The sequence below is a fragment of the Stegodyphus dumicola genome, chromosome 10 (assembly GCF_044657685.1).
Source record: "Stegodyphus dumicola isolate Sdum_Otavi_A_Nest chromosome 10, ASM4465768v1".
Lineage (NCBI taxonomy): Eukaryota > Metazoa > Arthropoda > Arachnida > Araneae > Eresidae > Stegodyphus > Stegodyphus dumicola.
This window is the reverse complement of record NC_140777.1, coordinates 180405375-180418132: the sequence shown is the minus strand read 5'-3', so window position 1 is coordinate 180418132 and position 12758 is coordinate 180405375. Positions and strand designations below refer to the sequence as shown.

At 29.9% G+C, this 12758-nt stretch overlaps 1 protein-coding gene across 1 annotated transcript; it reads right to left on the bottom strand.

Annotated features, from left to right (window-relative positions):
- Positions 1–3913: 3913 nt before the first annotated feature.
- On the bottom strand, positions 3914–12549 carry LOC118183317 (protein FAM43A-like). The gene is made up of 2 exons (XM_035352810.2): positions 11698–12549; positions 3914–6305 (listed from the first exon to the last, which is right to left on the bottom strand). Exons 1-2 carry the CDS (start codon positions 12184–12186, stop codon positions 5844–5846), a joined length of 951 nt encoding a protein of 316 aa, XP_035208701.1. The 5' UTR covers positions 12187–12549; the 3' UTR covers positions 3914–5843.
- Between the last annotated feature and the right edge of the window lie 209 nt (positions 12550–12758).

Sequence of the window (12758 nt, the reverse complement as noted above, 5' to 3'; positions counted from 1 at the left end):
GGGTGTGTTTCATACTTAAATTTAGTAACAATTATTACATAACATAGATTTTCTCAAAATATTAAAATATTAATTTAATAAAAATACAATTGTTTAGAACGGAGCAAAAAATGGCTCACATAAGTGATGGGACACTTACTTTCCCATCAAATATTTATTTAAAAAGTTTACTTTTCAAAAGGTTTTAATATTTTGTTGGATTTTCTTTTACTTTTGAAATATGATTTAATCTTCTTGGGATGGATTCGACTAATTTTTTTGTGATTTCTAGAGATTTCTTCTGATTTTACTCCATTCTTCTTGAAGCACCGATTTTAATTGTTGTTTTGAAGAAATGGTGTGTTTGCGAATTCTTGATTCCAATTCTTGCCAAATATTCTCTATGGGATTTAAGTCTGGAGATTGTGGTGGTGTTTCTATTATTTCGGGACAGTTATACAGCAGCCAGAGTCTAACGTTCAAAGCAGTGTACTTGGGGTCATTGTCCTGGTAGAATTTATAACCGTTATGAAGGTTCAATTTTCGTGCTGAAGATTTCAAATTTTTATTTTAAGTGTCAATATACTTGTACTGATCCATTATACTGTCAATAAAATCAAGATTACCAACTCCAGCGGACGACATACACCCCCATACAATAACTCCTCCTCCACCATGTTTTACTGTTGGCACCAAGTTCTGTTTTCGAAATTCTTCCCTGGGTTTTCTCCACACCAAGATTCTACCGTCAGAACCAAATATATTAAATTTACTCTCATCAGGAAATATAACTTCATTCCAGTAATCAGAATTCTTATTAATGTTGGATTTTGTGAAAGCCAGTCTGAGTTTTCTATTCTTTTCACTTACGAAGAATTTTTTCCTGGCTGCTCTACCGTGATATCCAGCAGATCGAATTACTCTTCTAATAGTCTCAGGTTTAACAATTACTCCATATAATGCTTGTAAATCAGGCAGCAACTTTAGGAGCACTCATTCTTGGATTTTTTTTAATATTTCGAACGATAATTCACTTTATTCCATTGGATAGCTTTGATGGTCGGCCAGGTCTTCTTTTATCCCGAATCATATGATTCTTTTTATATCGTTTAATGATATTGTAAACTGTTCAATGACTCAAGTTAACCGTTTCAGGAGTTTCTCTAATACATTTTTCACGTTCAATATGCAAATTAATAACTAATTTTCGAATTTCAGGCAAAGTATCTTTTTCGTTTAGCATTCATGGCTGCACAGAGCTAAAAAGCACAAAAATTCCAAAACAAACTGGAGAGAAATACTGCAGACGATTTTATAAATTATTGCCAATTGCTTTTGAGTAAAAATAAAAACCCCAAAAAATATTTTTATTGTAGTACGTAGTAGTATCTAATGGTATCCCATCACTTATGTGAGCCATTTTTTTGCTCCGTTTTAAACAATTATATGTTTATTAAATTAATATTTTGAGAAAATGTATGTTATGTATTAATTGTTACTAAATTTAAGTATGAAACACACCCACAAGAAATTTTTACATGTTTTTTTAATTAATTTTATTACAGTTTCCTTTTGTAAAGCACAAGTGTCCCATCACTTTTTTGAGACACTGTATATTTCTCCCAGAAAGTTTAAATAGGCTTAGCTCAAAAATTTGAAAACATTTTTACCTGTATTTTTTTCAGTTACGAGCTATGGATAATGTTTCCTTTATTATTATAGATTCCTTATGTTCTTTTATAAAAGTACCATATATTTGGGAAAATGGCGCAGACTATTTTATATCCTTGAAGAACAGCGACATCCATCGAATCTTTCAAAATGCATAAAAATTTTCCCTAAACCTAACATAACCTAAAGATTTATATTAAATTGTGATGCTCAATTTTAGTGTTAACGAATGTTTTTCTTATTCATATAAATATATTGAGTGTATGAAGTTTTGTTTTTCAGTTATAGAACCCAACGAGAAGACAGGTGGCGCATTTCCTGAGTCTCCGCGAGTTCTGCAGGTGGTAAACTCTTTGATATGTCAAAGAAAGGAAGTTTTACGCAGTTTTTTTTTTTTTTTTTAAAGTATATTGTAAAGATGTAAATGAATGGCAGCAGTTCTGACATGCATCTCATCCAGTTCCATTTCATGCTCATGAATAATAATAATAGCTTTGAAAAAGTAACATCAAGGGAGAAAGAAGAGTTGTCGAAGCAGAAATCGTGCTCATATAACCACAATTATATTAATAAATTATTTTGTTCTTGACTGTATTTTATTCTAAAGTAACTTTCCTTGTTCTTACAGCTGATATGCCGTTTAGCATATGAATACTATGTTCTTTTCTCTCTATGTGCTGTTTTCCCAAGAATCTTAGGGGGGAAAAAAAAAGAACTGGTTTTTAAAATATTCTAAGTGCAGTTTATCAACAAAATGTTTGGAATTTTTATGCTGATAGCACTGATTAAATACCATTCACTTCAAAATTCTACTGTTAATGAATTAACTAGGATTAGTATACCATTTTTATGCAATTTTTAATTACATCACTGAATATAGTAGTAAATAATCACATGAAATTAATAAAGAAGGCAGACTTAACCCTCGATGAAGTAAAAGCGGCATTCTAAATTTGAGTTTTAATAGATTTAAAGAACAGATGTTAAGAATTAAGTTTTTTATACTTATTATGCATATGGTCTACTAATTAATTATCCGTCTTTATTTAACTTTTTATTTCTACAATTGCATGTTTTTTTTAATTAATTTTTCACTTTTCACATTGCATTAGCATCCTAAAATCCATGCATTATCGCTTACATAAACAACATACCTAATATCGAGAGGCTGTTTCATTACCAACTAATGAAATAATTATCTATATATAATTTTTCAGATTTTAGCCCAAACGGCGCTAGCCGAGAAGGGCTATTAATTACGTTTTGGCATTTTGCGTTGGTTCACCATAAACGGCACTTCACTTTTCAAATTGTTGCCACCAAATATTACACCCCTGATAAGATTTAAATAAATTAAATAATGAAGAATCTGCATGAATGTAGGTATGTTTCTCGCATTGTGAAAACACAACGGTACCTAGAGACATCCAGTTTTGAATAACGTAATCCTCCACCCGAATATGGGCATCAGGAAACCCGAACTTGGAATTTGTTTTATTACCTATTTTATATTTGTAAAACTTTATAACGAATTTTTAATTAACAAACTCAACGATTTCAAAGCGAGCAATGGCAACACTGTATGGGAGGAGGGACATTTTTATCTCTAGCACCCGAGACTGTGTATCAGAAATTCTAAAGATATGCTTTTTTTAAATTACTTTGTGATATTGCCGTTGAATTAAATTTTATAGTGCGAAGAACGTGATATTTAATAAATAAAGGTAACACACAAAACGTTCAAAAAAGGCCTTTTGGGCATAATACAAAATCTGAAAACTTTCATTTTTTTTTTTTTTTTTTTTTGTATATATTTTAGTTTACTGGTGTTTTATTTTTCTTTTAGCTAGAACCAACAGTTTTTCCAATTAATACTTTTTGGAATCTAAGTTTTGTTAATATATATATATGCGTGTTATGATAGCAAATTAAATTTTTATAAGATGAAATAAAATTATATTTCACAGATTTAAATTAGAATAATTTTAGCATTGTTCTGATGTTAAAAGATACAGTGCAATATAAAATATGTCTGGTCTGTGGTATCACATTTCCTTATTTGTTATCACAAGTTAAATTAGTTAGAAATCAACTGTTGAAATCAATTATCTAAATTTACACTCCGGAAATTCTTTTGTATGCAAATTCCTAATTGTTTCTTTATGAATTCATAATGACTGATTTATTAATATTATTTAAAATACGCATTTTAAATGATCTAAAAATATACGAAGTTCAAAACAGAAACACATAAACACAAGGATTCTAAAACTAAAACAAAACTTTTTATTAAAGCAAACAATCATACTATTTACATAATTTTCAACATGCTTAAAATCTGTACATATTTACACATATGAAACATAAATGTTCACAACACAAATATAACAGATCTCTTTAAATAAATTAAAGTCACAATGGCTTTTCCAACGGGACTAGGAATACGGGAGACTACATAATTCGCAGACCACTACAAACTTAATATATAAGTCACGCCGAATATTTCTCTAATTAGAGGTAGTTAAAGTCTAAAGCTGGAACAACAAACGAAAATATTCAAATGTTTTTTCTTCTTCATTTATTAAACATTTCTTTACAGTATATTTACAAATTGATAATCACAATTATATTTTATTCTGAAAGTACTTAACTCTTATCTAACTCTATAAAGCAATCTGGAAGTATAGGCATTGTTTGAGATTTATTTTTCTAGATACTGGCACGTACAGGAAGTATGTACATTGTCTTAACTATCTGGCACAATGAGGAAGCACAATGTTGAGGATAAAGATTTTAAAAATATTCTATATGAAATCGTATAAACTCTAGACAGAATAGAATTAATTCTACAGACATTATATGTAAAAATACGAAATAATAAAACATTTATAATTCGCACCATTTCACTTTACTACAGCTACGGACAATTTACGTTACAATTAATTAAAAAAATAATGAATAACTAACTTATCTTAAAACAAAAAGTAATCAATTTTAAGGTTCTAGTATTTGGTAAATTACTAATTACTGAAATTAAGCCTAATTTATTTACGAAACAGTTTAATATGAAAATAAGGGAATTAAACTTTAAACCTAATTTATTTACGAAGCAGTTTAATATGAAAATAAAAGAAATTAACTTTCGTTTTAAATACACTGATTGCCTCTGCAATATTTATAATGCACTGACTATTCTTACCACGACTTCCTAATTAATAATAAAATTAATTTGTTAAAAGTTAACCGGTAATTAAAATCGTCTGCTAAACGAATACTTATCAGATAACTTACATAGAAAAATTACATAACACAACGTCTAAAAGAAAGGTTTAGGAACTCAAATTAATTTTAGGGGATAACATTAAAGACCTTAGGAACAGATTTCACTTTTTGTGGAAAACATAAGGTACCTAAGGAACTAATTTTGTGCTTATGGCAAGAAATTTAAGACAAAATCACAAATTTGTACTCATAAGAAAGACATAAAAGTAATGAGTATTATTTACAGCAGTCTAAAACATATGCACCACAAAGTGATTAGACACTTAAGGAACGTATTTCTTATAACAATTTTTGGTAGAATTTTCAACAGCGGGCGGAATTGAAAGTACTAAAACGAAGTGTGTGATATGTTTACATTTCAACAAATTCAGCATTTAAAAAAGTAACTAGATATTTGTATGTGTAACAATATTTTTTTTTAATTTGGCATTTGAAAAGTAAATAGTAAATTCGTACTGTATGTGTAATTTAAAAATAAATAAATTGTATTTTACACAAATCAATACATTTCTGATATAGCCTCGTATTTTCTTAAAAGATTTACTATAATGTTACTGATTCTGATTTTAGTCTCCCCACCAGGATACTTCTGAAGCTCATAAAGAGAATTAATTTAAAATTTTCTAAATATATTTTTATATAAATAATTTGTTATTACGTATATAATTTCTCATTGCAAGTTTCATAATGTTAAATACTGAAGGAAATGGGCCTCAGAAACTAGATGCTTTAAAAATATGTTCCAACTTCACAAACAGTTCATGTCCAATAAATATGGAAAAACTTTCTGTAAAATGGAAAACTTCAACAATGATGCTTCAAAACTTTGGCCTTTTTGTAGTAGTTCATGGTTTGTTTTAATACAGTTCTCAACTCAAGAATGTATTGGTGGTCAATTCATGAGTTGAAGATCAAGATAAGCAAACAAGGTCTTCAGAGCTATTGCTTCCAGAATCGTCTGAGCACAGGTCTTCATCTGAGAGGGAAGATTCTCCAATAGAATTACGGAGCATCAGCGCCTTTTTGAGCCTCAAGAAAATGTCCTCTCCGAGAGATTCGCGTGACATCAGAGTTTTCAACCTCATGTACGTGTCGTTTTCAGGTGACGAAGACAAAGATGAGTTTAGAGAAGATCCCTCCGAGTTGCACATGTACAAATCGTCGTCACTGGTTGGGGTTCCGACTTCCACATCCTCATACTCATCTTCCAAATCATCCTCGTCGATGACAGTCAGTTTGGGTGCAATTTGGGACATCTCGATAGGTGGTCTGAAGTTGATGCTGCCACGATACAAAAGCAGTTTTCGCCTTGGCATTGAGGGACAGTCATACACAGCGTTCGCCAGAGACAGCCTCGCCTTTTGTCTTGTTAACTGTTGAGAGAGAAAAAGATAAAGGTTAATTTAATATTCTAATATTTCTTATATTATTCATTACATTATTTTTATATGATTCTTTATTCTTATATATGTATAAGAGTCTGTAAGTCACATATAATCTCACAAATCTATCTATAAGAGAATATTTAAAATATTTTACAAGTCGCTTATGAGATAACTTACACACTTAATATTACATTCTCGACGAACTGATTCGAAGATGCATTATACTAAAATGAATTAAGGGGTTTAATTGAAAACGCGAATAAAAATACCAACTGTTCCGAATGGGTTGGCCAAAATGGAGCTTTTGTGGTTTTCCAATGTGTAATGTTAATACCAGTCAGCGTGCCTAATAAGCTCTCACGGATTACTTGCTCTAGTGTAATAAAAAGCTTTGGCAAAAGTTTACAATTGTGGACCCCTTGCTTTATGGCGAATCTTTTTTGACACCAAGATTGGCGACAGGAAGGCACAATTTCAAGATGGCCGCTACACAAAACCAAAATAAGAAGTTAAAGAACTACACAAACTTTGTGTCCATGTACAAATCGATCTGTTTTCACTTAAACAAAACATCAGAGAATTGAACAAACTAGGCATTGCCTTAACTTTGTCCATGTACACATCGATCTATTTTCATTTAAACAAAATCAGGAAGCTAAAACAAAAGTTAAAACTCTCATGGTAACCAGGAATGAGTTTCATCGCCAAAATTTAACAAAATTTGTTGCTAATCGATGGGGCACCCAATTCTACACTATATCCGAAGCCTTTTTTAAATTAATTTTTTTAAAAAAAAAAAAGCTAACGAACAATCTTAAATAGGCTTATAATTTTTAAATTTAAGAATTTAATATTTTAATACAGAAAAATAATTTAATAATTTCTTTTATAAAACTTACAGTTGACGCGCTTTTATCTTATTTCACACATGCGCAGTTAATTTGTAATTAACAACTATCGAATTTACATTTAACTGCATAGGGTTTTCATATTTCAAACATGTTCCTTCATGATTAAACAAGCTTAAGCAACATCTGGATAAAAAGAACGGCTTTAATGAATTACTAGATAAATTTTAATGGGAAGCATTGCCTACTCTGCAACCTAACGAAACTTTAACGACCCTACAGGACATTCTGAGGTAATCGTTTCAACAAAGTATTAAACAAACAAAACAGAAGAATTTGCTGTTCTAACACAGCAAAAGAATAAATTTACATAACCAGCGCAGACGAAAAACGAAACAGAAGAATCGGAAAAATGCGCGCGAAAAGCGTTGACCTTCCATGTCCTTGAGCCATTACCGCAGGTAATTCGGAAGCTTGGCGCCTGCTCGCGATTTTACCTTCTGTTTGATCAAGATCCCAGCGCTTGCTTAATCGTGGGACACACAGATTAGCCTTAGGCATAAAACTACCACGCGTCCGGCCTTAATATTGCATTTTTGCTGTATCAGTTAGGAATTCTGTAAACCGGTTACCCAATACAATGTTTTTTATTTTGTATACGATTAAAACATGTTTGTATACATACAAGCACTTCTCTAACTAACCACAATCCAGGATATTATTAATAATAAAAAACTGGTGCACTTAAAATTTTATTGTGTATTTAAACTAAGCTGATTAAAAAAATTATCTCTTTTTCAATATATTACACATCTATTTAAATTTTACACTCAAGATAACAAAAATAATTTCAGATTATTTTGTGCTATTTAAATCACAAGCAACTCTCAAACAGTTCGATTTAATTTAGGTGTATATAATCTGGAATATTATAAAACTATTTAAAAATTAATTGCTAAATCGTAAAAATAAATTAACTATATTTCTTTTTCCCACTGACTTCTAGCAAAATTCAACAGCAATAGTGAAAACAATTTTTCCTGTTTTTGAAGTGTGTTCTTGTTTTGAATGCTGATTTAATTCCCTTTTCATTAAAAATGCAATTGTTAGTCATATTTTTTCTGTTCTTTATAGTGCTAATTATTTCTCTTTCCTGTGTCTTTTAACTATGGTAGCATTAACCGTAACTCCAGTTAACCGTGGGCTAAGTTAAAGCAATTTTTCATTTTATTTATTTATTCCTTAATAAAAGCTTCTTTAAAAAAAAACTGCTTTTAAGACCATTTCAGTCAAATTAATTTACCTTTAATGAGATAATTAATATTTAAAAAATATTTTCTGCTAAATATTCCAATAAATATATAAAAACAACAGCTAAATAATGCAAACAAAGAGCTCATAATTTACTATTATAAAGGCATTATTTTAATAAGCAATACCTTTGCGTAATTCATTTTCATTAAAACGCCAACTAAATTAAGGCATAAAAAATAAATAATTCGGATTATAGTATATAAATTTAATTATACGCAAAGGGGGTGAATTAAGAATAAATTACTACGCATATTAAAAACGTTAAAGGCAAAGAAAAAAAGTAAAAAGATTAAATGGCCGGCATACACATTTATTTTTCCATTTAAACACTAAGCTTCAGTTAAATTTTTACATTTTAATGTTTAATCGGCAAAAAATGGAAACAAGTTCTTTAAAACGGTATTTTTCCTAAAATGGCTCAGTAAGATCATTTTTGTTCTCTACATGATTTTTTTTTTTTTTTTTTTTTTAAGTCAATAATAAGCCATGTAAATCTCGCTAAACTTTTCACTTTTCTTTTCAGTTAAACGGTTAAATTAAATTTCATTTGCCTTAAAATAAAACAAACAAATTACGTACAATACAAAAATTAAATCTATTTGCTTTAATATCCATTTCTATTTAAAAACAAAATACTGTCAATTTCACGCAAATTACTTTAAATGCATTAAAATTCGATATAGTATATAAAACAGTAAAATTCTGATCATTTAACTGATATAATTTTAAGTATTTTACGATATAATTCCAAGAAGTGAATAAACATTTATGATTGATCGATTTAGTTATTTATAGCAAAAACGAGAGAGCTGTCTGCCTTGCAGGGGGAACGGAAGTTCACAAGAATTCCATTAAGGAAATGGATTCTATTTATGTTAAACACAATGAAAAACCACGAAATCCTCCAATCTTTACTTTACAAATCCATAAAAAGGCTGTAAATATTAACATAAACAACTACACGGCAAATTAATTAATGTTTTTAGTAGATCGCAAGCCAATTTTGTTTTAGTTAAAAAAAAAGTTTCTAACCTTAAAATCCGTGTTATTCATTTTAAACTTAATTTCAGTTTCTTTGGGGTCGGGTACATCTACTTACGTATCAGTAACAGTTTAATCAACTAAACTAAATTGAGCTCAATATTAATGTCATTAATCTGACAGCATTATCTCTTTAATCCTGCAAATAGGTCGACTTCGGAATTTTCTGAAAAGCGACGAATTTTATATCTTAAGCCTCTGAAAATGTACCGATTACGGGCAAATACAGGTATACCTAAGTACTTTAAAAATGTCATTAAAACTGCATTTTTAATATACCATACGGAAAACATTTATTTGTCAATAAAACAGACGCAATTACGTTGTATCATATGCTGATACACCTTTAAAAAAATTATTTAAAATTATCGTTTGTTTTCTTTAAATCTACAGATAACTTAAGCTAATAATCTTATAATTTAATTTAAGTTATATTTATGTTACTAAGTTGAAAAGGCTTACATAATTACAAAAAATATCCAATATATTTCATTTTGAGAAACAACAGAACTAAACAACAGGCTAAAAATTATGCAACTTCTAACGAAATCTAATGAAATGTTTCTTTGTAACTGATGAAATCAAACAAGATACTGAATTTATTAATAAAAATGCATGTAACCAAAGAAGATAAAAAAGTCAAACACGTTTTTTCTAATATTTTCTTATATATATAATAACTGTCCCATTTTACAAAATAATCATTGATTACAATCTAAAATTCAAATAAAATGAAAAATGACCAAGACGCGGAAGGTATGCCACAACATGAAAAAGAAATCTAAAATGTATCTGGCCTAGTTAAAAACTACTACTGTCTCGTATAACACGTTCTCTCGACGATTACAAACATCACGTACCTAGAAAGCATTTAAACAAAACAAATTCTAATGTATACAAACTCAAGAATGATAGGAGGTTTTGAAATAACTCGTCTGGAAAAATCTGCGATTATTTAAAGGGCTTCCACGTTTGTTTTAAAAACATAGTTTCGAAAACTTACAAGATAAACAAACAATTCGTTCGGAATATAATTAACAGATGTCTTTTCTGTTGAAAATATAATAAATGTGAATATATATTTAAAAAATGTGAATATATAATGATTATTCAGACTGTTTATGAATTCAAAACATGTTGAATATGCAGAATTAAATCAAAATTGTTACTTTTAAAAATACTTTTTAACTATTTTTCCTCTCTGTACATTCATAACTTCGTCACTGAAAAATCATTTTCAATACATACGTTTAGAATAAAAACCGAAACCTGTTAGAAGGTTATGTAATTCATTCCAACAGATTTCAGCAAAGAATATATATATATATGCACAAAACAATTTTAAAATATGTATATAATATAAATGATTATATTATATATATATATTTAATATTAGGCGCGAGCCTGATATTTTCGCGCATTAAGCTGCTGAAAAAACTGTAATAAATAACTAATAATAATTAATAAATGTTAAAAAAATTAGTTTAATAAATGTTAAATCTAAAATACTTCAAGCAAGTAATACAGGATTTTTTTTACGGAAGAGAGATTTCAATGTTCCTCCTCCTGATGAGTGGCACTTAAATTAATCGAACTTCTCTTTTTTTAATATTCTTTATTTTTTAAATTCGGGTATTACTTGTTTGAAGCACTTTATTTTTAACATTTATTAAATTCTTATTTTTGAATTTATAGGATTTTACGAAATTTGTTACTTATGAATTTCAATTTTTGGTCTTTGTGAAAAATTGGTTCTAAATTTCTTACTTTATGTCCTTACTGATTATTAAAAATTCTTATTCTTCTTTACCACAAATTATTTAAAAAAATTACTAAAATTTCTTTAAATTCTTATGCTTTACTAAATGTTCTTTAAAAGTTTTTAGGATTAAATTTTGGATTATTAAATATTTTTGTCATGTATTTAGATGCTTGCACTTAATTTACATATGCTTTCTGAATATGAATACTATTGCAAATTAGTTCGCAGCAGTAACTAATCTTTTACTCGTTTACAATTGAATTTTCAGAATTTAAAATTTAAATTAGCTTTATATGAATGAGATAATGATATTGCATTATTTAAATTAGAAAGATGGTCATAAAAAAGGAAGACTGCACAAAAATGACTGAAAAAGAATGTATAAATTACTGAAAAATAAAGATCAAGAACTTACTTTCTCCCGCCGAAATTCTTGAAGAGCTAGAGCTAGTCTGTCTTTAAGCTGTGCAGTCAGTTCTCTTGCCTGTTCTGGTTTCAAGCACAATGCAGCATGGCATCTAAGTTCCTGCTTCATCTTCGGCCGCTCGTGCCGGTATATCCAGCAGAAAAGTCCAGGATACTCGGGTGGTGCACAACAGTATGTTATTCTGTAAGCCCAGTACTCTGAAACGCCGTAATTTTTAGTAACAGCCTTCATACCCGAATTGCAAACAGTAAGTTCCATTGGCACTGATGCAGCTTTGGGATTTTTCATATATGCTTTCCACAGGGTAGCCAGTGGCTTGTCTGTGCAGCCTTCACCTTTAGCATAGGAAGTTAAGATGTTTCCCAAGTACAACAGCTTGTAAGTAGGATCGTAATCTGTGATGGTAACTGTCCGTTTTTTCCAAAACTTCAAGCTTTCTCTCGTCGGGAGAGAAATAGTCACAGGCATAGAAAACATCTAAGTTTACTTTTATTTAAAGAACTCCTCGGCAAAAGGATTTAAGTCTTTTGACAGACTCTGAGATGCTGGAGATCTCCTAAATTCGAAATTGCTCACCAATACCAATGAGCCGGCGGCGAAAGAAGATCCCGTTAGTATTCGAGAACGTTCGATGCTGAAGATGTGATCAATTTAGCTAACACGATTCAAACTGAAGTTACCAAAAGATGCTCCTCGACTTTTATGTATAGATAAGAAGCGAGATAACGCAGTTTTGTTTATTTATGTCTGGATTGACAGTTCTAATCAAAACAAATCTGACCGTTAGACACACAGTTTGCTCACAGCTTTCGGTTTACCAATACAGAATGACTGAACTGGCGAATCCACGATAGTCGTGGGTTTGGAGCGTGTGACCTACAACGTGTGTGACGTCACAAACCGGCGCGCATATCCCATTGGCTGATGGTGTGGGCATGGCGCCAGCGAGAAGGAGTGCTATATTTCATTACTTATCGAAATTTTTGTCGATTTCTCCGTAGAGCGGAAAAACGTGGCGACTGGATTGTTGTTTGTATATTTTTTTAATA

Excerpts from the sequence above, each read along its gene's own strand:
- LOC118183317 (XM_035352810.2), bottom strand. The coding sequence starts at position 12,186 with ATGTTTTCTATGCCTGTGACTATTTCTCTCCCGACGAGAGAAAGCTTG. Across the intron at positions 6,306-11,697 it reads AAGAATTTCGGCGGGAGAAA|TTAACAAGACAAAAGGCGAG; the intron begins GTAAGTTCTTGA and ends CTCTCTCAACAG.